Genomic DNA, 27276 nt, shown 5'->3' with positions numbered 1-27276 from the left:
CTTGCTCTGGCCAAGTGGGTGCTGCCAAAGACTGAGGAATCACCAAGGGTACACAGGGCACCTGAATCTGCATTTCAAAAACAAACAAAATGCTTTTTGCAAAACAAAAGTATGGATGTTAGAAGGGGGCCAAGATTAAACAGTAATTTGCGGGAAAGGGAACAGACTCCCTTTAACTGTTGTCATTCAACATTACTAAAAGGGATTTCACAAAGTGCAGTACCTTTATCACAATGTGTTAGAGAAAAATATATCTTTAGATACAAGTAAGGCTAAACCACAGCAAATACTGAATATATTTCACACTGCAAAGTAATCTATACCATGAGCTTGAATATAAAAGACTAAGGGTGAAGGAATGGCATATTTTAAAACCCAGGATAGGCTTACTTCTCCAAAGCAGGGATACTAACACAAAAATGCTGACTTTTTCACAATTTTGAATGATTTCATTCAGACGAATACTTAGTCCAGTTTTCCAATTTTAATTTTTGTGAAACTGCACATTATATCAAATCTGGGAAACAAGCGCTGGATTATCAGACAATGCTGCTGAAACACTAGAGTGAGTTTCCGTTAATCCTGCATCTATTATTATTATATATTTTTATAGCACCATTTATGCCATGGCGCTTTACATGTGAACGGGGCAAATATAGACAAGTACAATAAACATGAGTAAAACAAGGCACACACAAGTACAGGAGGAGAGAGGACCCTGCCCGCGAGGGCTCACAGTCTACATCTAACAAAAGCAATGTAATGCTACTGCTGATGAAAATAGAAATGTGAAGCAAAAATAGAACATGGTTTCTTTATTCTTCAAACTATAAAACTAGAGCGAATTTACTACAAAAGTCATAATGAATATCAAACTACTTTATAAAAACAAATAAATTCCCCAAAACAATTATAATTTTAGAATGACAACAGGAAAGCAGATTTGTCACAAGGTTTCACAATATAAATTGCATACCATAATGAACAGATCTCTTAGCCCATGTGAGGCTGGTGTACCATATTTGAAATTTAACGTTAGGAATGTGGTGTAATCCTTTTTGGAAGTTTTCAGATACACATTTTATAAGTACAGGTCTATTTGGTCACAACACATGCTCATTTATAAAATTAGGAGTGAAAATTTTCAAAAAGGATTATTCAGCGAAATGAAATACACATGGATTTTCAAAGTATGTATATCAACCTCATTGGATTTTACAGCGCTATAATATATGCAACTTACATTGTGAAATCATTTTACAGAACTGCTTAACAGCACCCATAAGAAATTAGAGGCTAGATTCTTATGATCATTAGAATAAATCACATCAAGCCATGATGATACAACCTAATCCACACTTCTGGCTTTGTTCATTTACATGGGCTGTCACTAAATTGGCTTATCATTTTACGTTTTGCTGGAGGACTATTGCTGTATATTTGGGGTACACAGTGGGGCAGTCGGGATGACTGTGATGTGGATCCCGTGGAATGTGCTACTCCAGAAGCAGAATGAAGCATTAGCTGTTCTTTAGACTGTAACGATAGAGTATCTGTAAGAGACAGATGGCCCTGAAAGTTTTTATCCTGTACAGCACCAGATGGCGGTTTCATGTAGTACTGAGAGTATTCACCATACCTAACTGCAGAAGAAGAACAGGAAGCAATAGGTTCTCCACCATGCTGAGACAATGCAATATCTCCAGAATCTTTGCCTGTAGATTCAACCTGAAATTTCATTTTTGATGCCAACTTAGATGAGACATTGTCATGGTATGAACTTTGACGTCTTCCATTACAAATAATATCAGGCTCATTGATGTTATAATCATAGAGTTCCACAGAGTTTTCAACTATGACTCTAGTTTGGTTAAGGCCTTCGGGATATTTTCTCTCGTCTGATCCATTATCCTTTTGTAAATCAATGTCTCTTTGCAACGGTAATTTAATGTCTTCTGATTCACAATTAATTTGACTAAAATGTAAGAAACTTGGCTTGGACTCTCTAAACAATGTGTGGTCTTCGCCTGTGTTCAAATTATTTTCACTATTAGAAGCGTTAGAAACCCCATTTCTGTTGGGCAAATCATCAAAAGCCAGCTTCCTAAGATAAGTTAGAGGTTTATTTAGATGGCTATGGTTGGAAGTTGAATTTGGTTTGCTATCTGGTGTGCTCAAATGAAGTGAGCTGAAAGGCAATGATGAAGTAGGAGTTCCAAAGCCTTCAGCAAATTCTGCAAATCCACTCTGACTATTTTTAACTACACTAATCTCCTCCGTGCCATTTATTAAAGTAGGTAAGTATTTGGTAAATGTACTTTTTAGCTCAGGTGAGCCAGATGAATGTCCATTTGATGCAGAGGAGGTACTAATGGAGTCTTCTGAACTGACCCTTGTTTTATGGTTTTGGTTCAAAAATTGCTGTGTTGCATTCAGTTCTTCGCAGGTACATGTGGTTGTAGCATCATGTACTTGGGCAGCATTTCCACACTGAGATTTTTCTTTTTGTGTATCCTCTGGTGATTTTTTCAGATGCTCAACCTGAGCTTCTAGTTCTTCTATGTATTGATCGCTCCTCTCCAGAGCTTTTTTAAGCCTGCTCATCTCTCGTTCATACTGATCTACTTTTGCTTGCAGTGCAGCCACTGTAAACCTCCCAAACCTACAAGAAAGAGAGCAAGAAAGTTTATGGAATCATAGTTTAGCAGAAAATGTTACCAAGTGAAACAAAACTACAAACTTTAATGCTGTATCAAAGAATATTTTCTTTACTGCAGGTAATAAAAATGAGATCAGAGAGATATCACTTACATTTTGGTACCAAAACAAGACAGAGAAACATTTTTTTTATTTGTAAATTATATTCTATTTTCTTTCTATTATTATGGAGGTAGTCATTTTGTCTGAGTTGCTGTTGAGTAAAAGAAACAAAAAATACATAATTATGTTGATCTTTAAAGGTTTATTCTCATATTAAATGGTTAAAATTGCTTGTAAAACAAGGAACTTAGCAATTTACTTGCTATTTAAACTCTACATTTTTAATTCTACTGTTTGTTGCCCTGGTTACCAGCCACCACTGCAGTTTAGCAGTGGTGGCCTATCTCCTAGGAAAGGGGCACAGTATCGCTATCAAGCTACAGAGCTTGTAAGCGCTGCTCTGAAGTTGGCTGGATTTCTGGAATGCACTGTTTTAGTAAATACTTGCATTACTTATTAAAGGGAATTTGTAACCTCTTGGGAAGTATATAGCCTATTAATATGGGCATACAGGTGATAGAAATGTTAAACTAGTCCTACCTGTATGCCTCATATTAGCGGTCTTGTTGCTGAAAAATCCTATTTTATTTCTTATGCTAATGATTTCTTCCAGGCTCCGGGATCTGTGGTGCTTGTAAGAAATCCCTGCCTCCTGTCCTTATTACAGTACGTCACATCATACAAACAAGGTGTGCAGCTGGAGACTGGGAGCACCGAATGACATGACAGGTCACATTATAAGGACCCCTCCTGTAGTCTATAGCCTGGCCTTACCATACTGCTCTTCCATACTCACTTGGTAGTTTCCCACTACCTCCAACAATTTTTGTGCAGATATTCTTATACCTGCTTCATATGTGCTTCCCAACTTCGGGAAAGCATCTGGATGTTTGCAGCAATACAAGTATACAGTATGCTGTTGCATTTTATACAATGTCTTACAGATGTTGCAGCAGATGTCCAGATGTTTTCCTGAGGTTGTGGAAGCACATATGACGCAGGAGTGAGAAGAGTGGCACAAAAAGTTGCAGGGGATGGGAAACTACAAAAGTGAGTATGGGAGAAGGAAATAGACATGCTTCTAAGGTGTACTGACGTGTGTCATTACCTGCGCTGATTCTGCAGCTGCACATATTGTTTGCGACATCACGCTTGGTCAAGGAGCTTGCTTTTATAAGAAACAAGAAGCAATCTATGCCCCCTAGCTGTGCCTGCAGAGAAGGAGACTGTATCAGTGATCTGGCTTGCATTTGGAGTCTGAAGCAAACCATGCCACTTGATCTGTGACAGAGATCCAGAACAGAGAGAAAGCACTCAAGAGATCCATTACAGAGAGAAGCTCTAAATAGAACATCAAGTGACTATTAAAAATAGCACTCTGGTTATGGTTATGAGCTTTTTACTATATTTGAAGAGGTCGATGTAAATACATTCTTATAACTTCTCGGGGTACCTCCTTAAACACTTGCTACCTTACTTAAGAAAAAAAAAAGGACAGGAGAATGAGCATGGAGGCCATGTGTCAAGGATAACAGGGGTGGGTGGGTCACACAGATCCCACTCACCGTTTTGCACCAGTTGTCAATGAGATGCAACTCCGATCATAGACAACTCCGCTCCAATCCTATGGACAATTTTGCAATAGGCAGACGAATGATGGATGTGCGCGCTGCTTCCACTGATAAGCTGGTTACTGGGGAACTCAAAGTGAGCGTATGGTATACACACCTCAAATTCCAGCTCATGGAAAGGAACACTTAAACAACACAATGTAACTCCAAGTCAATCACACTTCTATTAAATCAACCTGTCCAGTTATGAAGCAACACTGATAGTGAATCAATTTCTCCTGCTGTTGTACAAATGGAATAGACAACAGGTAGAAATGATAGGAAATTAGCAAGGAAACCCCTATAAAGGAGTGGTTCTGCAGGGGGTGACCACAGATACTTTCTCTGTTCTCATCCCTTTTGGCTGTGGTTTTGGTCACTTTTGCATTTTGTCATTGCTCTCACCCCTAGAGGTACTGTAGAGTAGCATGAGGTTGCTAAGGTAGCGCAGCTCATCCAGAATGGCACATTGGCACATCAATAAGAGTTGAAGGGTATGTCATCACAGTATCCAGAGCATGGAGGAGATACTATGAGCCAAGCCAGTACACCAGGAGACGTGGAGGGGGCCATAGAAGGGCAACAACCCAGCAGCAGGACCACTAACTTCTCCTTTGTGCAAGGAGGAAAAGGAGCAGTGCCAGAGCCCTGAAAAATGACCTCCAGCAGCCACTAACATCCATGTGTCTGCTCAAACTGTCAGAAACATAAAACATACTCCATGAGGGCGGTTTGACGTCCAGAAGTGGGTGTTGTGATTACAGCCCAAAACCATGCAGGGCGAATGGCCCCAAATAACACCAAGAGTGACAGATTCCACAGACCTGATCTGGGTCTTTCAGAATTTTATGAGATCCCAACGTACAGGACATCTTCGCACCTGGAGGTCCCAAGTGATAGATATTGTTGTCATGTTTTTTATCGCGATTTTACATTTATATTGCGATCAAACATAGCCTGGATAGAATCATCTATAAGACGGTTATTAAGTTGGATGCGTTAGAATTGCCTTACGGTGATCTGAGTGAATGTCTTATGTTCATCCCTTTGCTAAGACATGGAAAATATATCTCCATTAAATATCGGATCGATGCAGACCCAAATATTCATCATTGACCAATCTCACCCTTGGTGTCTTCTTCCCAGTAAATCTCCCACCTGTAATTACTTGGTCACTGCAGGCTCCAAATTCAATGGAGATGGAAGTATCAGTTCTCTCTCACTTCCTGTTTTTAATTAGTTTCTCTCAGCTACAATTAATCGTATATGTTCAATGTGAGGGTGATATCTGGAGATGTCTTTATGGAGTTTTAATTTTCCTCTATGGCACTATGCAAATAACATCAAAAAAGCAAATTCATAAATTAAGACCTTTAAGGCTACTTTCACACTAGCATTGTACGACGCACGTCGCAATGCGTCGGTTTGGAGAAAAAACACATCCTGCAAAGTTGCCAGCAGGATGCGTTTTTTCTCCATGGGCTTGCATTAGCGACGCATTGCCACACGTTGCATCCGTCGTGCGACGGATGTGTCATGTTTTGACGGACCGTCGGCACAAAAAAAGTTACGTGTAACTTTTTTTGTGCGTCGTGTCCGCCATTTCCGACCGCATATGCGTGGCCGGAACTCCGCCCCCTCCTCCCCGGACATTACAATGGGGCAGCGGATGCAGTTTTTCAACGCATCCGCTGCCCCCATTGTGCTTTTATTTCACAGTATGCGTCGGTACGTCGGCCCGACACAATGCGACGGGTCCGTACCGACGCTAGTGTGAAAGTAGCCTAAAAAACAAAGTTTTACTCCAGTAAGGGGTGACGAAAAAAAAGTGATAAAAGCGGTTTTAAACAGAAAAACTACACCTAAAGATGTGTCAAATGTATCAAACATTGTGCAAAACATTGACCAATATGATGTAAATAATGGCAACAAAGCCTCAAATAAAACTGAAGTAAAAAATTACTCTGATTTGCTTAAAGTTTACCAATTTGACACTGACCTACATTGACCACAATAAAACATGGTTCTGATAAAAGCTTCAATAAATATGCTTCTACATATCGCAATTTATAACTATAGGAACAAGAAAATGTAAAATTTTCTGCAAAGTAGTAGCATAGTATTTTTATGAAAAATAAGGCTAACAGGATGCTGTAGGTATGGCATGGCATTGAGCCACACACTAGTGCGCAGAACTGGAAATTACTGCTGAAGAAAAACATCAATGAAATAACGAGTGAGAAGCACCAGCAGATTTCCCTTTGTCCTTTTTTCTAAAGCCCTTGTGTATAAATCATAGTAAAATCTGCATAATTTATATCTGTAGGCTAATTACAGCTTAGTCATTAATATCTTTAATTAAATCAGAATGTGAAAACATTCTTAATTAATGTTGGTGAAATGATCTTAAAGAACCTGCATTTCTATTTTGAAGAACTGCAACCATGAATCCTTTAGAATTACAAAATTAATATGCAATAGTGAGGGCACTAAAGATTTGTCTTGTGTCATGGTACAGTGGCAATGCTGTAATTGCTCCTCATAGTATTTTAGTCGTTAATTTTTGACTCTTGCATTCCAAATCTATAACTTCTAACTCTTACGTCTTCAAAAACATGGCCATGAAGGTGTATGGTTTTTGTGAAATCTATAATATAACGCTGGGAGCGTCACTCTGTCCGAAGCCTTTATAGACTGCGCAAGCGCAAGCGCCGGCGCAGTCTGGACCCCACAGAGCGACGCTCCCAGGAGATCGCGGTATGCGTAAGCGCTGAACGCACACCGCGATCTCCAACGGAGAAGCAGGGACGAGCCAGGAGGCGGAGGGTGAGTATATTTACCTGTCCCGTTCCACCGACGCGATTCCGGGCCATGAATGTCCCTCCCCCTGCTCCCGGAATCGGCGCCTGCGCAGTCCGCGCTTTCCGGCGCCATTTTATTGAAGACACATTGCAGTGTGTCTTCAAGAAAATGGCGCCGGAAAGCGCGGACTGCGCAGGCGCCAATTCCGGCACCAGGAGGACACAGAAAATGGCGCCGGAAATGAATGAGGTAGCGCAAGTAACAAATTGCTGTGCCATGAGGCTGTGGCACTTCATGCCACAGCTATTTGTTACTTACACCACCTGATTCATTTCCGCCGCCATTTTCTTGGTCCTGCTCCCGGAATCGGCGCCTGCGCAGTCCGCGCTTTCCGGCGCCATTTTCTTGAAGACACTGCAGTGTGTCTTCAAGAAAATGGCGCCGGAAAGCGCGGACTGCGCAGGCGCCGATTCCGGGAGCAGGGCCAAGAAAATGGCAGCGGAAATGAATCAGGTGGCGACAGCCGCCGCACCCAGCACAGCCGACGCACCCAGCACAGCCACCGCACCCAGCACAGCCGTCCACAGCCGCCGCACCCAGCACAGCCACCCACAGCCGCCGCACCCACCACAGCCACCGCACCCAGCACAGCCACGCACAGCCGCCGCACCCAGCACAGCGACGCACAGCCGCCCACAGCCATGCACAGCCGCCCACAGCCATGCACAGCCGCCTACAGCCACGCACAGCCGAAGCACCCAGCACAGCCACAGCACCCAGCGCCGCCTACAGCCACGCACAGCCGCCTACAGCCACGCACAGCCGCTGCACCCAGCACAGCCACCGCACCCAGCACAGCCGCCGCACCCAGCACAGCCACCCACAGCCGCCACACCCACCGCACCCAGCACAGCCACGCACAGCCACCGCACACAGCACAGCCGTCCACAGCCGCCGCACCCAGCACAGCCACCCACAGCCGCCGCACCCAGCACAGCCACACACAGCCGCCGCACCCAGCACAGCCGTCCACAGCCGCCGCACTCAGCACAGCCACCCACAGCCGCCGCACCCAGCACAGCCACCCACAGCCGCCGCACCCAGCACAGCCGTCCACAGCCGCCGCACCCAGCACAGCCACCCACAGCCGCCGCACCCACCACAGCCGCCGCACCCAGCACAGCCACGCACAGCCGCCGCACCCAGCACAGCCGCCGCACCCAGCACAGCCGCCCACAGCCGCCTACAGCCACGCACAGCCGCCGCACCCAGCACAGCTGTCCACAGCCGCCGCACCCAGCACAGCCACCCACAGCCGCCGCACCCACCACAGCCACCGCACCCAGCACAGCCACGCACAGCCGCCGCACCGAGCACAGCCGCCGCACCCAGCACAGCTACGCACAGCCGCCCACAGCCACGCACAGCCGCCCACAGCCACGCACAGCCGCTGCACCCAGCACAGCCGCTGCACCCAGCACAGCCACCGCACCCAGCACAGCCGTCCACAGCCGCCGCACCCAGCCCAGCCACCCACAGCCGCCCGCACCCAGCACAGCCACGCACAGCCGCGCCACATACAGCCGCCCGCACTCAGCACAGCCACATACAGCCGCCCGCACTCAGCACAGCCTCCCGCACTCAGCACAGCCTCCCGCACTCAGCACAGCCTCCCGCACTCAGCACAGCCTCCCGCACTCAGCACAGCCTCCCGCACTCAGCACAGCCTCCCGCACTCAGCACAGCCTCCCGCACTCAGCACAGCCTCCCGCACTCAGCACAGCCTCCCGCACTCAGCACAGCCTCCCGCACTCAGCACAGCCTCCCGCACTGATGGGGGCGCAGGATGGAGCAGCACGTGATAGGATGGGGGCGCAGGATGGGAGCACATAACAGGATGGGGATGCAGGATGGAGCAGCACATGACACGGTGGAGCAGCACATGACAGGATGGGGGCGCAGGATGGAGCAGCACATGACACGGTGGAGCAGCACATGACAGGATGGGGATGCAGGATGGAGCAGCACATGACACGGTGGAGCAGCACATGACAGGATGGGGGCGCAGGATGGAGCAGGACATGACAGGATGGGAGCAGCACATACCATGATGGAGACCATATACCAATATAAATGCTCGCCACCCGGGCGTAGAACGGGTTCAATAGCTAGTGAGTTATATTTTTTAATGGCATCATTTATTTTATTATGAATTTACTCCATCTACGTGGATGTGCAATTCCACCACTGTTTTTACACCATTCACTGTATAGTGTAAATGACAATGACTTGATAAACAGAACACCTCTTGATGAGTGGAAGAGAGAAGCTGCAGAGAAAGAAAAAAAAATTGTAAATTCAGCTCATCACTCCTGTGTTACAGATAGGGAACTTCCAGGGTAGACAGTCTGTAGTCTGGGGGTGGTGCATGCACTGGTCTATCTGCCAGGTCAAATAGCATGCAATGGTCAAATAGGGGATGTTCTCCAGCACCAAACAGAGGAAGTTAAAATGTAACTCTTAAACCCTTAAACCCCAAGGATGGTTTGCATGTTAATGACCGGGCCAATTTTTACAATTCTGACCACTGTCCTTTATGAGGTTATAACTCTGGAACTCTTGTATGGATCCCGGTGAGTCTGACAATGTTTTCTCGTGACATATTGTACTTCATGTTAGTGGTAACATTTCCTCGACATTACTTGCATTTGTGAAAAAAAAGGAAATTTTTAGAAAAATTTGCAAAAAATGTCGCAATTTTCCAAATTTGAATTTTCATGCCCTTAACCCCTTTCTGACATCTGACGTACTATCCCGTCGAGGTGGGGTGGGCCCGTATGACCACCGACGGGATAGTACGTCATACGCGATCGGCCGCGCTCACGGGGGGTGAGCGGCCGATCACGGCCGGGTGTCAGCTGCATATCGCAGCTGACATCCGGCACTATGTGCCAGGAGCGGTCACGGACCGCCCCCGGCACATTAACCCCCGGCACACCGCGATCAAACATGATCGCGGTGTACCGGCGGTATAGGGAAGCATCGCGCAGGGAGGGTGCTCCCTGCGGGCTTCCCTGAGACCCCCGCAGCAACGCGATGTGATCGCGTTGCTCCGAGGGTCTCCTACCTCCCTCCTCGCCGCAGGTCCCGGATCCAAGATGGCCGCGGCATCCGGGTCCTGCAGGGAGGGAGGTGGCTTACCGAGTGCCTGCTCAGAGCAGGCGCTGGTAAGCCTGCAGCCCTGCACAGCAGATCGCCGATCTGACAGAGTGCTGTGCACACTGTCAGATCACCGATCTGTAATGTCCCCCCCTGGGACAAAGTAAAAAAAAAAATTTTCCACATGTGGAAAAAAATAAATAAAAAATAAATTCCTAAATAAAGAAAAAAAAAAATATTATTCCCATAAATACATTTCTTTATCTAAATAAAAAAAACAAAACAATAAAAGTACACATATTTAGTATTGCCGCGTCCGTAACGACCCAACCTATAAAACTGCCCCACTAGTTAACCCCTTCAGTAAACACCGTGACAAAAAAAAAAAAAAACCGAGGCAAAAAACAACGCTTTATTACCATACCGCCGAACAAAAAGTGGAATAACACGCGATCAAAAAGACATATATAAATAACCATGGTACCGCTGAAAACGTCATCTTGTCCCGCAAAAAACGAGCCGCCATACAGCATCATCAGCAAAAAAATAAAAAAGTTATAGTCCTGAGAATAAAGCGATGCCAAAATAATTATTTTTTCTATAAAATAGCTTTTATCGTATAAAAGCGCCAAAACATAAAAAAAATGATATAAATGAGGTATCGCTGTAATCGTACTGACCCGAAGAATAAAACTGCTTTATCAATTTTACCTAACGCGGAACGGCATAAACGCCTCCCCCAAAAGAAATTCATGAATAGCTGGTTTTTGATCATTCTGCCTCACAAAAATCGGAATAAAAAGCGATCAAAAAATGTCATGTGCCCGAACATGTTACCAATATAAACGTCAACTCGTCCCGCAAAAAACAAGACCTCACATGACTCTGTGGACTCAAATATGGAAAAATTATAGCTCTCAAAATGTGGTAACGCAAAAAATATTTTTTGCAATAAAAAGCGTCTTTCAGTGTGTGACGGCTGCCAATCATAAAAATCCGTTAAATAACCCGCTATAAAAGTAAATCAAACCCCCCTTCATCACCCCTAGTTAGGGAAAAATAAAAAATAAAAAAAATGTATTTATTTCCATTTTCCCATTAGGGTTAGGGTTAGAGCTAGGGTTATTGCTAGGGTTAGGGCTAGGGTTTTTGCTAGGGTTAGGGTTATTGCTAGGGTTAGGGCTAGGGTTGGGGCTAGGGTTAAGGCTACAGTTAGGGTTGGGGCTAAAGTTAGGGTTTGGATTACATTTACGGTTGGGAATAGGGTTGGGATTAGGGTTAGGGGTGTGTCAGGGTTAGAGGTGTGGTTAGGGTTACCGTTGGGATTAGGGTAAGGGGTGTGTTTGGATTAGGGTTTCAGTTATAATTGGGGGGTTTCCACTGTTTAGGCACATCAGGGGCTCTCCAAACGGGACATGGCATCCGATCTCAATTCCAGACAATTCTGCGTTGAAAAAGTAAAACAGTGCTCCTTCCCTTCAGAGCTCTCCCGTGTACCCAAACAGGGGTTTACCCCAACATATGGGGTATCGGCGTACTCAGGACAAATTGGACAACATCTTTTGGGGTCCAATTTCTCCTGTTACCCTTGGGAAAATACAAAACTGGGGGCTAAAAAATAAGTTTTGTGGGAAAAAAAGGATTTTTTATTTTCACGGCTCTGCGTTGTAAACTGTAGTGAAACACTTGGGGGGTTCAAAGTTTTCACAACACATCTAGATAAGTTCCTTGGGGGGTCTAATTTACAATATGGGGTCACTTGTGGGGGGTTTCTACTGTTTAGGTACATCAGGGGCTCTGCAAATGCAACGTGACGCCTGCAGACCAATCCATCTAAGTCTGCATTCCAAACGGCGCTCCTTCCCTTCCGAGCTCTGCCATGCGCCCAAACAGTGGTTTACCCCCACATATGGGGTATCAGCGTACACAGGACAAATTGGACAACAACTTTTGGGGTCCAATTTATCCTGTTACCCTTGTGAAGATACAAAACTGGGGGCTAAAAAATCATTTTTGTGAAAAAAAAAAATAATTTTTATTTTCACGGCTCTGCATTATAAACTGTAGTGAAACACTTGGGGGTTCAAAGTTCTCACAACACATCTAGATAAGTTCCTTGTGAGGTCTAGTTTCCAATTTGGGGTCACTTGTGGGGGGTTTCTACTGTTTGGGTACATCAGGGGCTCTGCAAATGCAACGTGACGCCTGCAGACCAATCCATTTAAGTCTGCATTCCAAATGGCGCTCCTTCCCTTCCGAGCTCTGTCATGCGCCCAAACAGTGGTTCCCCCCCACATATGGGGTATCAGCGTACTCAGGACAAATTGGACAACAACTTTTGGGGTCCAATTTATTATGTTACCCTTGTAAAAATACAAAGCTGTGGGCTAAAAAAATCATTTCTGTGAAAAAAGAGAGGAATTTTTATTTTCACGGCTCTGCGTTATAAACTGTAGTGAAACACTTGGGGGTTCAAAGCTCTCAAAACACATCTAGATAAGTTCCTTAGGGGGTCTACTTTCCAAAATGGTGTCACTTGTGGGGGTTTTTAATGTTTAGGCACATCAGGGGCTCTCCAAACGCAACATGGCGTCCCATCTTAATTCCAGTCAATTTTGCATTGAAAAGTAAAATAGCGCTCCTTCCCTTCCGAGCTCTGTCATGCGCCCAAACAGTGGTTCCCCCCCACATATGGGGTATCAGCGTACTCAGGACAAATTGTACAACAACTTTTGGGGTCCATTTTCTCCTGTTACCCTTGGTAAAAGAGAACAAATTGGAGTTGAAATAAATTTTGTGTGAAAAAAAGTTAAATGTTCATTTTTATTTAAACATTCCAAAAATTCCTGTGAAACACTTGAAGGGTTAATAAATTTCTTGAATGTGGTTTTGAGCACCTTGAGGGGTGCAGTTTTTAGAATGGTGTCACACTTGGGTATTTTCTGTCATATAGACCCCTCAAAATGACTTCAAATGAGATGTGGTCCCTAAAAAAAAATGGTGTTGTAAAAATGAGAAATTTCTGGTCAACTTTTAACCCTTATAACTCCCTAACAAAAAAAAATTTTGGTTCCAAAATTGTGCTGATGTAAAGTAGACATGTGGGAAATGTTACTTATTAAGTATTTTGCGTGACATATGTCTGTGATTTAAGGGCATAAAAATTCAAAGTTGGAAAATTGCAAAATTTTCAAAATTTTCGCCAAATATCCATTTTTTTCACAAATAAACGCAAGTTATATCGAAGAAATTTTACCACTATCATGAAGTACAATATGTCACGAGAAAACAATGTCAGAATCGCCAAGGTCCGTTGAAGCGTTCCAGAGTTATAACCTCATAAAGGGACAGTGGTAAGAATTGTAAAAATTGGCCTGGTCATTAACGTGCAAACCACCCTTGGGGGTGAAGGGGTTAAATCACACAGATATGTCACACAAAATACTTAATAAGTAACAGTTCCCACATGTCTACTTTGCATCAGCATAATTTTGGAACCGACATTTTTTTTTGCTAGGGAGTTATAAGGGTTAAAAGTTGACCACCAATTTCTCATTCTTACAACACCATTTATTTTAGGGACCACATCACATTTGAAGTCATTTTGAGGGGTCTATAGGATAGAAAATACCCAAGTGTGACACCATTCTAAAAAATGCACCCCTAAAAACTGCTCAAAACCACATTCAAGAAGTTTATTAACCCTTCAGGTGTTTCACAGGAATATTTGGAATGTTAAAAAAAAAAATTAACATTTAACTTTTTTTTTTTCACCAAATTTTTTTTACTTCAGATCCAATTTGTTTTATTTTACCAAGGGTAACAAGAGAATTTGGACCAAAAAAGTTGTTGTACAATTTTTCCTGAGAACGCAGATACCCCATATGTGGGGGGGAACCACTGTTTGGGCGCATGGCAGAGCTCGGAAGGTAAGGAGCGTCGTTTGAAATGCAGACTTAGGCCGGTTTCACACGTCAGTGGCTCCGGTACGTGAGGTGACAGTTTCCTCACGTACCGGGGCCACTGACACACGTAGACACATTAAAATCAATGCATCTGTGCAGATGTCATTGATTTTTTGCGGACCGCGTCTCCGTGTGCCAAACACGGAGACATGTCAGTGTTCGTGGGAGCGCATGTATTACACGGACCCATTAAAGTCAATGGGTCCGTGTAAAACACGTACCACACACGGACGTTCTCCGTGTGCCGTGCAGGAGACAGCGCTCCAGTAAGCGCTGTCCCCAACACATGGTGCTGAAGCCGTGATTCATATCTTCTGTGCAGCAGCATTTGCTGTAAAGAAGATATGAATAATCCATTTTTTTAGTGGTATTTCGTGTTTAAAATAAAGCTCCATGTCCCCACCCCCTGTGCGCCCCCCCCGCTGTTCTGAAAATACTCACCCGGCTCCCTCGTTGGCTGTTGCTGCTTCCTGTCCTGGCCGCACCTTCTACTGTATGCGGTCACGTGGGGCCGCCGATTACAGTCATGAATATGCGGCTCCACCTCCCATAGGGGTGGAGCCGCATATTCATTACTGTAAATGAGCGGTGGGGGGTGGGGACATGGAGCTTTATTTTAAACACGAAATACCACAAAAAAAATGGATTATTCATATCTTCTTTACAGCAAACGCTGCTGCACAGAAGATATGAATTGCGGCTTCAGCACGATGCAGGGGACAGCGCTAAACTTTAGCGCTGTCTCCTGCACGGTGCGTGTGGTACCCAGTGGGCACACGGGAGGCACACGTGTGCCACACTGATGTGCAACAGAAACGCAGGGGCACACGGACACGGATAATTCCGGTATCGTTTTTTTCCGGTACCGGAATTATCTGGACGTGTGGGACAGGCCTTAGATGGATTGGTCTGCAGGCGTCACGGTGCATTTGCAGAGCCCCTGATGTACCTAATTAGAAGAAACCCCCCACAACTGACCCCATATTGGATACTAGACCCCCCAAGGAACTTATCTAGATGTGTTGTGAGAACCTTGCACCCCCAAGTGTTTCACTACAGTTTATCACGCAGAGCCGTGAAAATAAAAATCATTTTTGATTCACAAAAATGATTTTTTAGCCCCCAAATTTATATTTTCCCAAGGATAACAGGAGAAAATGGATCACAAAAGTTGTTGTCCAATTTGTCCTGAGTACGCTGATACCCCATACGTGGGAGTAAACCACTGTTTTGGCAAACAGGAGAGCTCGGAAGGGAAGGAGCACAGTTTTACTTTTTCGATGGAATTGAGATCGGACGTCATGTTCCTTTTGCAGAGCCCCTGATGTGCTTAAACAGTGGAAACCCCCCAATTCTAACTCCAACCCTAACCCCAACACACCCCTAACCCCAACCATAACCACACCCCTAACCCCAACACACGCCTAACCCTAATCCCAACCCTAATCTCAACCCCAACACACCCCTAACCCCAACACACACCTAACCCTAATTCCAACCCTAATCCTAACCACACCCCTAACCCTGACAAACCCAAACTCTAGCCCCAAACCTAACTTTAGCCCCAACCCTAAAAGGAAAATGGAAATAAATACATTTTTTTAATTTTATTATTTTTCCCTAACTAAGGCGGTGATAAAGGGGGGTTTGATTTACTATTTACAGCGGGTTTTTATGTTTGGCAGCTGACACACAATAAAAGACGCTTTTTATTTCAAAAAATAGTTTTTGCGTCACCGCTATCATTTTTCCATATTTTGGTCCAGAGTCATGTGAGGTCTTGTTTTTTGCGGGACGAGTTGACGTTTTTATTGGTACCATTTTCGGGAACATGACATTTTTTGATCGCTTTTTATTCTGATTTTTGCTAGGTAGAATGAACAAAAACCAGCAATTCATTAATTCCTTTTTTTTTTTTTTTTTTTTTGGGGGGGGCCGTTTATACCGTTCCACGTGTGGTAAAATTCATAAAGCAGTTTTATTCTTCGAGTTAGTACAATTACAGCGATACCTGATTTATATTTTTTTTATGTTTTGGCGCTTTTATACAAAAACTATTTTTTATAAAAAATAATTATTTTTGCATCGCTTTATTCTGAGGGCTATAACTTTTTAATTTTTTCGCTAATGATGCTGTATGGCGGCTCGTTTTTTGCGGGACAAGATAGTGTTTTCAGCGGTGTAAAGTCCAAAAAAGAAGAATGTCCAGCTCCACCGAATCCGTGAAGATAAAATTTCTTTATTCACAAACTTGTAGCACAGAAGATACAAAATTCAGCATAAACCATGTGGGTGTAAATCTCAAAACGTTTTTGGAGACAAAGCTCCCTTAATCATGACCCAATGCTTTTAGCGGTACCATGTTTATGTATTTCCGTGTTTTTGATCGCGTGTTATTCCACTTTTTGTTCGGCGATATGATGATAAAGCATTGTTTTTTTTTTTTACGGTGAAGGGGTTAACTAGTGGGACAGTTTTATAGGTCGGGTCATTAAGGATGCGCCGATACTAAATATATGTACTTTTATTGTTTTTTTATTTACATAAAGAAATGTATTTATTGGAACAATATTTATTTATTTAGGATTTTTATTTTTTAAGATTTTTACTAGAGAGTGTATTCGTTGCTCAGGTTTTCCCGAGAACGCTCGGGTGATCTCCAAGTATTTACGACTGCTCGGAGATTTAGTTTTCATGGCAGCAGCTGAATGATTTACAGCTAGTAACCAGGCTAGTACATGTGGGGGTTGCCTGGTTGCTAGGGAACCCCCACATGTAATCAGCAGGCTAGTAGCTGTAAATCATTCAGCTGCCGCGATGAAAACTAAATCTCCGAGCAGTCATAAATACTCGGAGGTCACCCGAGCAATGAGTACACTCTCTCATCACTAATTTTTACACAGTGTAATATTATATCTATCTATATATATATCTATATATATATATATATATATATATATCTATATCTATATCTATATATATATATATATCTATATATATATATATTTTTTTAACATTTTTACATTGTCCCAGGGTGGGACATCACCACATAAAGTCAGATCGCTGATCTGACACTTTGCAGAACACTGTGTCAGACCAGCGATCTGACAGGCAGTGTTGGAGACTTGCCTACGCCTGCTCTCAGCAGGCACTGACAAGCCGCCTCCCTAAAAAACCCGGAAGGACCCCACGGCCATCTTGGATCCGGGGCCTGCAGGGAGGAGACGCTCTGAACAACGCGATCACATCGCGTTGTTCTGAGGGTCTCAGGTAAGCACGCAGGGAGCCCTCTCCCTGCGCGATGCTTCCCTATGCCACCGGAACGCTGCGATCATGTTTGATCGCAGTGTCCGGGGGTTACAGTGCCAGGAGCGGTCCGTGACCACTCCTGGCACATAGTGCCGGATGTCAGCTGTGATAATCAGCTGACAGCCGGCCGCGGTCCCCCGTGAGCAGGGCTGATCGCGTATGACATACTATCCCGTCCATGGGAATTAAGTCCCAGGTCACATGGATGGGATAGCACATCCAATGGCAGAAAGGGGTTAATCACATAGAATAAAAAAATGATTTAAAGGCTATTCCAGCTCCAAGATCCAATATGTTGTAGCTGTAATAATAATACATTAGTAAATATCTCCCAATTAGAAATGTAGAATAGATCTTTTGATTCACTGTCGCTTATCTTATGTGCAGGACACTGCAGTATCCATGGTTATGACCACTCATATAGTGACAGTTAGTGGTTAGTAGTGATGAGTGAATTTGTTCAGAAAACGATCGCCAAACATAAATTCGGCACGAATATGTCACATTGAGATTCGTGATCAGAAACATGAGCAAAATTTAATAAAATCGGCTAAAATCGATAATAAGTGCGGGAAAATATTTGCGCTGCCACAAAGGTATTTCAGCACTTTAGCAATGATAATGGTGGTGTATCATGGGCGGTTGGCACGTGTTGATGAGGGGAGGGGGTTTGCAGAGCTCATAAGCGCGGCGTTCTTGTAAACTTTTTTTTTCTAACTTTGTGTGTGCACATTGCGGCTAGCCAATCAGGGAAACATCCACAATGTACTTATACCAAGGCTTGTGTCATTGGCTGCTGAAATCACATGTCCCTCTCCATATAAAGAGCGGACATCTTGTTTTAGCTCCATTTTGACACTAACAGTGCAGAGAGGCTGCTCCTGACGTTGGCAATGTTAGCAGCATGATTTTAGCTAGTTAGCTAGGCGGTTGTATATCAGATGGTGTAGCTAGTTACTGTCCAGTGTGGCTGTGAAAGTGAACTTCCAGCTGGGGCAGAATGAAGAGTAGCATCACAGGGCAGCGCCATTTTGTGTGTGACTGCCCTGTGATTTGCCATCACCAGCAGTTACTGCATCAGAAGCACAGCTTGTTTACAGAGGAGCAGAAGACAGTGGACTCAGCAGCATCATGGACCTGAGGAAGAGTGAAGACATGTGGTGTATATGGAGCAGCATTATAGCATTATCGGAGCGGGAGCTGTCTGTGACTCATCCCTGAGTAAGATAAAAAGGAGCTCCAGGTCTGCAGTAAATGGCCAGGCATTGTGGAGGGGGTGAGATAAACATGTAATCTGGCTGAGAGAGACTGATGGGAGAGAGAGAGAGAGAGAGAGACATGTAGTATGATGAGTGAGACACATATGGACCATGATGGGGAGAGAGAAACACATGGAATAGCAGGGGTGAGACACTTGGGCTATGTGCACACGTTGCGGATTTTCCGCAGCGCTTTTGGATGCGCGGAATTGCATCAAATCCACAGTGTAGTGCACAACCAATGTTAGTCAATGGGAAATTGAGAATTGGTGTGCACATGCTGTGGAAAAATACGTGCAGATTTGCAGCGTTTTTTTTTTCCGCAGCATGTCAATTGTTTTTACGGATCTGCAGCGTTTCTGCACCCATTGAGTCAGGCAAACCCGCTGGTTTAAAAATCTGCGGTTTTGCTGCGGAGTTGCGTGCGAGAAACGCTGCAGATAGGGAGGAGGAAGAGTGTGTGGGCGGAGACTGTGTGAGCGATGAATACGTGCGTGTCTGTGTGCGGGTGTCTGTGTGTGTGCGGGAACAGGGAGTATACTGCTGGTTTATTATTTTTATTTTTTTTACAGGTGATCAAGGGCGTCGCATGGATTAGCTGAATAATAAAGATGGGAAACTGTGTAGTGTTTTATTTAATTAAAATACTTTATTCTGGCTGAGTGATTATTTAACCTCTTAAAGGGAACCTGTCACCCCGTTTTTTCCGTATGAGATAAAAATACTGTTAAATAGGGCCTGAGCTATGCATTGCAATAGTGTATTTTGTGGACCCCGATTGGAGATCGCGGCGGCCATTTTCCTGAAGCAGAGTTCGCATCTCTGCTTCAGGAAAATGGCCACCGTGATCTCCATCTGCGCACGCGCGGCATCCCGCGGCCATTTTCCTGAAGCCGCGGCCAGCAGAGCGCCGCTTCTGCGCACGCGCGGCCAAAGGAAGATGGCCGCCCCCACCGATCACCAATGAAATAGTGCACATCGCGCTCTTTTCACTCCCCTGTGCAGTGGATTCGGGACCTTGGACATGCGCACACCACTACGCCACCAACGGAAAACTAAGCAAGATCTGGGGGAAGACACCACGCCCATCTGACCAGACCAGCCTGATTGACAGGCGAAAACGACTACTTTGGTAACGTATTTCGGCAGCATAGGTGGGGAATCGGGGTCCACAAAATACACTATTTCAATGCACAGCTCAGGCCCTATTTAACAGTATTTTTATCTCATACGGAAAAAACGGGGTGACAGGTTCCCTTTAACAACTATAGGATTAGTAATGGATAGGTGTCTTATTCACGCCTCTCCATTACTAAGCCGGCTTGATATCACCTTACAATACAAAGGTGACATCAACCTCACAAATATTATCCCATATGACACCACTACAGGGAAGTGGGAAGAGAGAATCTAAGTGCCAAAATTGGCACATCTAAGAGATGCGCCATTTCTTGGGTGGCTGTGAGCTGGTGTTTGTAGCCAGGAGGGGGCAATATCCATGGCCCCTTCTTAGGCTATTAATATCAGCCCGCAGCTGTCTGCATAGCCTTTTCTGGTTATCAATTATAGGGGAACCTATTTTAATAGCCAGTAAAACCTAAATATACAGCAGCGGGCTGATATTCATAGCCTGGGAAGATCCATGGGTATTAACCCCTTCCTAGGCTATAAACACCATATAGTTCTCACATAATACCGCCATATAGATCACACATAATGCCGCCATATAGTTCTCATATAATACCATCATATACACTACCATTCAAAAGTTTATGGTCACTTTGAAATTTCCTTATTTTTGAAAGAAAAGCAAAATTTTTTCCAAAGACGCTATCATTAAATGATTCAGAAATACACTCTATCCATTGTTAGTGGTAAATGGCTATTCTAGCTGCAAATGTCTGATTTGTAATGCAATATCTTCATAGGTGTATAGAGGTCCATTTCCAACAAACATCACTCCATTGTTCTTATGGTACATTGTGTTTGCTAACTGTGTAAGTAGGCTAATCGATGGCTAGAATACCCTTGAAAACCCTTGTGCAAGTATGTTAGCACAGCTGAAAACAGTCTGGCTGATTAGAGAACCTATAAACCTGACCTTCCTTTGAGCTAGTTGAGAATCTGGAGCATTACATTTGTTGGTTCCATTAAACTCTCAAAATGGCCAGAAAAAAAGAACTTTCATGTGAAACTCGAAAGCTAATTCTTGTTCTTAGAAATGAAGGCTATTCCATGCGAGATATTGCCAAGAAACTGAAGATTTTCTACAACGGTGTGTATTAGTCCCTTCAGAGAGGACCCACTGCACAACTGAGCAACAAGACAAGTACATTAGATTCTGTAGTTTAAGAAATCGACCCCTCACAGGTCCTCAACTGGCAGCTTCATTAAATAGTACATGCAAAACACCAATGTCAACATCTACAGAGTGAAGAGGCGACTCCGGGATGCTGGCCTTCAGGGCAGAGTGGCAAAGAAAAAGCCATATCTGAGACTGGCTAATAAAAGGAAAAGTCATAGTTACTCACCGATAACGGTGTTTCTCAGAGCCCATGACAGCACCCCAGAGAGAGGGGATCCGCCCTTCAGGGACAGGAAACCTACAGATAAAAGGGCGGTACCTCGGAGGACCTCCAGGTTAGTGACAACAAAAAATATATACATTATAGTATTGCTTATCAGAGAAGGAACACCGTGCCTATATTGGATTATACTATGTACATAAAAATGTGCTCACCACACTTGTGATGGGAGAGAATAAGCGGGTGTTGTCATGGGCTAAGAGAAACACCGTTATCGGTGAGTAACTATGACTTTCTCAGTCTCCCATGACAGCACCATGGAGAGAATTTCAGAGAATCAAAGCTTAGGGAGGGACCACAGCCTGATGGACTCTTCTACCATAGGTCAAATCGGCTGTAGAGTTTAAATCTAATCTGTAGTGCCTAAAGAAGGTCGAAGGTGATGACCCGGTGGCCGCCTTGCAGATTCGTTCTATAGATACCTCTGACTTCTCTGTCCATGAGGTCGCTATAGCCCTTGTAGAATGAGTTTTTAAACCTTTCAGGATTGTGTTCCCCATGGATGCGTAAGCCAGGTTTATCGCTTCCTTTATCCACCTTGCCAGGGTGCCCTTGGATGTTTTAAGACCCTTCCTTGGTCCCTGAAAGCAGACAAAGAGAGATACTTCCTTCCTACAGCTCTTGGTGTATTCTAGGTACTGGACTAAGCATATTTTGACATCTAGGGTGTGGAATTCCTCCTCTTTACTATTTCTGGGATTTGGGCAAAAGGAAGGAAGGACTACCTCTTGGGACCTGTGGAACTGAGATGCCACTTTAGGTAAATATGCTGGGTCAGGTATTAATATAACCCTATCATCTAGGGTCTTCGTAAATGGGGGTGCTGCCGATAGGGCTTGAATGTCACTCACTCTACGGGCCGATGTTAAGGCTGCCAGGAGTATGGTTTTTAAGGATAATATTTTAACCCCTTCACGCCGCGGCCCTTCTTCGTTTTTTGCTTCCCTCATTCCCAGAGCCATAACTTTTTTATTTTTCCTTCAATATGGTCATGTGAGGGCTTATTTTTTGGGGGGACGAGTTGTATTTTTGAACGACACCATTGGTTTTACCATGTCTTGTATTAGAAAATGGGAAAAAAATTCCAAGTGTGGTGAAATTGCAAAAAAAGTGCAATCCCACACTTGTTTTTTGTTAGGTTCACTAAATGCTAAAACTGACCTGATATTATGATTCTCCAGGTCATTACGAGTGTCTAGGTTATTTTTTATCTAAGTGGTTTAAAAAAAAAAAAAAAAAAAAAAAAAAAAAAAGCGCCATATTCTGATACCTGTAGCGTCTCCATTTTTCGTGATCTGGGGTCGGGTGAGGGCTTATTTTTTGCGTGCCGAGCTGACGCTTTTAATGATACCACTTTTGTGCAGATACGTTCTTTTGATCGCCCGTTATTGCATTTTAATGCAATGTCCCGGCGACCAAAAAAACGTAATTCTGGCAATTCAAATTTTTTTCTCGCTACGCTGTTAAGCGATCAGGTTAATGCTTTTTCTTAATTTCTTAATGATAGATTGGGCAATTCTGAAAGCGGCGATACCAAATATGTGTAGGTTTGATTTTTTTTTATTGTTTTATTTTGGATGGGGCGATAGGCTGGTGATTAAAACTTTTATATTTCTTTTATTTTTTTCATATTTTTAAAAACATTTTTTTTTTTAACTTTTGCCATGCTTCAATAGCCTCCATGGGAGGCTAGAAGCTGGCACCACTCGATCGGCTCAGCTACATAGAAGCGATCATCAGATCGCTGCTATGTAGCTGAAATGCAGGCTTGCAATGAGCGCCGACCACAGGGTGGCGCTCACAGCAGGCCGGCATCAGTAACCATAAAGGTCTCAAGGACCTCTATGGTTACCATCCTGATGCATTGCCGACCCCCGATCATGTGACGGGGGTCGGCGGTGTGCTCATTTCCGGCCGTGCGGCCAGAAGCGGTAGCTAAATGCCACTGTCAGCGTTTGACAGCGGCATTTAACAGGTTAATAGCGGCGGGTGAATCGCGATTTCACCCGCCGCTATTGCGCGCACATGTCAGTTGTACAAAACAGCTGACATTTCGCGACTTTGATGTGGGGTCACCGCCGGAGCCCACATCAAAGGGGGAGACACGACATGCGCAGTACTAGCACGGTGCATGTCGTGAAGGGGTTAAGGGAGGCTGTGTTAATTGGTTCAAACGGGGGTCCCGTCAGGGTAGATAGAACCAGGTACTAGGAATTTTGTCAAGTATTTCTGTAATTGAAGCTCCCTCCTGGATCTTTACTTTGGAGGTGGATAGGAACTTTCTCCAGGTTTTGCCATAAGTTCTAGTAGTAACTGGTTTCCTACTTTTTTTGTTGTGTAGAAATCAGTGCTTCTGAGAACCCTCTTTCCCTCAGCAGCGACCTTTCAAATGCTATGCTAATAAATGGAGGTTCGCTGCTTGAGGCTGTAAGACTGGTCCCTGGGACAGGAGATCCGGGATATCCGGTAGTACCCAAGGGTCTGTGATGGATAGTATCCTTAGCCAAGAGAACCAGGTTCTCTTGGGCCAGAATGGGGCTATTAGTATCATCCTTGCCTTGTCCTCTCTGACTTTTCGTATCACTGCTGGTATAAGGATGATCGGGGAAAGGCGTATGTGAGATTCTGGGTCCATGGAAGCATGAAGGCATCTAGTACTTGAGGATTTCCCTTGGGGTTGAGAGAGCAGAAAACGTCCACTTTTTTGTTTCTGTGAATGGCAAACAGATCTACCACTGGGGTTCCCCACATCTTTGTTATTTTTTGAAAGATAGATTGATTCAAGACTCACTCGCCTTGCCTTAGTTGAGTACGACTCAAATAATTGGCTTTTTGATTTTCTACCCCACGAATGTGTAGTGCCGAGAGAGATAGAAGATTCTCCCCCGTTAGTCTGAGGATCCTTGAGGAGGTGTTCATCAGAGTCTGGGACCTAGAACCCCCCTGATGGTTTATATAAGCTACTGCTACCTGGTTGTCCGAGAATATGTGGACGTGATGACCTCGTAGGTGGGGTAGGAAAAAGGAGAGAGCCTGACCCACAGCCCATAATTCTTTTTGATTTGAAGAGGCTTCTAATTCCTGATTTTCCCATGTTCCCTGTGTAACCAGGTTGTTCATGTGAGCTCCCCATCCCATGGGACTTGCATCTGTAGTAATTATATGGGCTATTTCTGTCACCCAGGGGATCCCTTTGGATAGGTTGTGGACATTTTCCTACCAAAGAAGGGAATGAGTAGAAGAGGAATTTAGAGTAATCTGGCTTTCTAATCGGCCTCTCACCTTGAGCTGATTCTCCAAAATGTCCCATTGGAGGTCTCGCGTGTGCATTTGTGCCCACTGTATCACTGGTAAGCATGCAGAGAGAGAGAGCCCAGTAGTGACACTGCCTTTCTTAGTGTCATGGAGGGATTTCATAAGGCTTTTGTTACTATCTGCAAGATATTTTGTGTCTTGCGCACTGGGAGACGGCATTCTTGTTTCTGTGAGTCCAATGTTAGACCTAGAAACTCCTCTTCTATTAGCAGGTCGTCTAAGTATGGAATGATTAGAATGTCCTGTTCTCTCAAATGGGCCATTACTTCTGCTACTAATTTTGTGAATACCCGGGGGGCTATTGATATTCTGAACGGAAGAGTTCTGTATTGGAATTCTTCGACCTCCCCGTTTACGAGGACTGCCAGCCTGAGGAATTTTCAATATTCTTTGTGGACAGGTACATGATAATAAGCATCTCTGAGGTCTAATACCGTCATAAAGCATCCTGGAAACAGTATTTTGATGGTGGTTCTTATTGATTCCATCTTGAATTTTTGGTTCCTGACATAGTTGTTTAATTTCCGTAGGTTTATTATTGTCTGATATGTACCGTCGGGTTTTGTTACTAGGAATAATGGAGAGTAAAACCCCTTCCCCCTTTCGTGAGGTGGAACGCGCTTGTAAGACCGCTTTTTTTACTAGATCTAAGGCCATGTGCACACGTTCAGGATTTTTCGCGTTTTTTTGCTATAAAAACGTGATAAAAACGCGAAAAAAACGCTAACCTATGCCTCCTATTATTTACAGTGTATTCCGCATTTTTTGTGCAAATGTTGCGATTTTTTTCCGCGAAAAAATCGCATCGCGGAAAAAAAAGCAACATGTTCATTAAAAATGCGGAATTGCGGGGATTCCGCACACCTAGGAGTGCATTGATCTGCTTACTTCCCGCACGGGGCTGTGCACACCATGCGGGAAGTAAGCAGATTATGTGCGGTTGGTACCCAGGGTGGAGGAGAGGAGACTCTCCTCCACGCACTGGGCACCATATAATTGGTCGAAAAAAAAGAATTAAAATAAAAAATAGTCATATACTCACCTTCGATGTCCCCGGAGTGTTCCTGTCTCTCACCGCTGCATGCTGCCGCTTCTGTTGCTATAGATGGTGTGGTTCAGGACCTGCGGTGACGTCACTGTCTTGTGATTGGTCGCGTGACCGCTCATGTGACCGCTCGCGACCAATCACGAGCAGTGACGTCACCGAAGGCCCTGAACCACACCGGCATCTATAGGAACGGAGGCTGCAGAGGGTGAGTATAACCATTTTTTTAATTATTTTTAAACATTCTATCTTTTACTATAGATGCTGCATAAGCAGCATCTATAGTAAAAAGTTGGTCACACTTGTCAAACAGTATGTTTGACAAGTGTGACCAACCTGTCAGTCAGTTTTCCAAGCGATGCTACAGATCGCTTGGAAAACTTTAGCATTCTGCAAGCTAATTACGCTTGCAAAATGCTAAAAAAACGCGAAAAAAACGGGAAAAAAACGCAAAAAAAAAATGCGGATTTCTTGCAGAAAATTTCCGGTTTTCTTCAGGAAATTTCTGCAAGAAATCCGGACGTGTGCACATACCCTAAGACTTCGTTTTGTAACGCTTCTTGCTCCCTTGCTGAGGATCTTAGGGGAATTATGACATAGTTCTGAGGGGGGGGGGGGAGAAATCTATCTTTAACCCCGACCAGACTAGATGTAGAATCCAAGGACTGTTTGATATTTTCTCCCAGACCGGGAGGAAAAAAGATAATCTTCCCCCCCCCACTCTGGGAAGGCAGTCACTTGGGAGATTTTTTATCTCGGGAGGAGTTGCCGAAGAGAAATCCCCTGTCCTTTCTTCATCCTTCCTCCCATCTATTTTGTTCTCTTGGAGGTCTTTTACGGAAAAATGTCTTATTCCGAAAGGGCAGTTGGAATGGTGTCGGCCCTAGGTTCGGGAATCCTTTCTTTTTATCTCCTGCATTTTGGAGTATGTCGTCTAGAGTTTCTCTGAACAAGTATTTACCCTCACAGGGAATTGAGCATAGTTTAAGCTTTGTTTGAAGGTCTCCAGGCCAGGTTTTGAACCATAGGGTTCTCCTGGCCGCGTTCGAGAGAGCTGCCGATTTTGATGATAAACGGACTGAATCTGCCGAAGAGTCCGCCAGGAATGTTGCCGCCCCTCTTATCATGGGTAAGGTTTCTAGGATCTTACGTCTTGATGTCCCATCCCTCAGCTGTTTCTCCAGTTGATCCACCCAAACCATGAGACCTGGAGGTACATGTTGCCGCTACAGCCGGCCTAAGATTTCCCCCTGCTGATTCCCAGGCCCCTTTCAGAAGGGTGTTAGCTTTTTTGTCCAGGGGATCTTTAAGTGTACCCATATCTTCAAAGGGAAGTGCAAACTTTTTTGACGCTTTGGCCACCACTACATCAAGCAAAGGAGCTTTGTCCCAGGATGTTGATGCCTCTTCCTCAAAGGGGTATTTTCTTTTTAGGGAAGGGACCGACAAATTTTTCCTATCTGGTCG

The 27276-nt window shown here is 44.3% G+C and overlaps 1 protein-coding gene across 2 annotated transcripts in view; it reads right to left on the bottom strand.

Annotated features, from left to right (window-relative positions):
* Positions 1–800: 800 nt before the first annotated feature.
* OBI1 (ORC ubiquitin ligase 1) overlaps positions 801–27276 on the bottom strand; it is an 81856-nt gene continuing 55380 nt past the window's right edge. For both annotated transcript variants that reach the window (XM_077297187.1, XM_077297189.1), the window contains exon 6: positions 801–2662. In XM_077297187.1, coding sequence (XP_077153302.1) covers positions 1372–2662 — 1291 coding nt within the window. In that variant the 3' untranslated portion in view covers positions 801–1371. The remainder of the gene's footprint in view (positions 2663–27276) is intronic.

The sequence above is a fragment of the Ranitomeya variabilis genome, chromosome 3 (genome assembly GCF_051348905.1).
Source record: "Ranitomeya variabilis isolate aRanVar5 chromosome 3, aRanVar5.hap1, whole genome shotgun sequence".
In the NCBI taxonomy this organism is placed as follows: domain Eukaryota; kingdom Metazoa; phylum Chordata; class Amphibia; order Anura; family Dendrobatidae; genus Ranitomeya; species Ranitomeya variabilis.
Note: the sequence above shows the minus strand (reverse complement) of the source record. Positions and strands in the feature narration are given on the sequence as shown.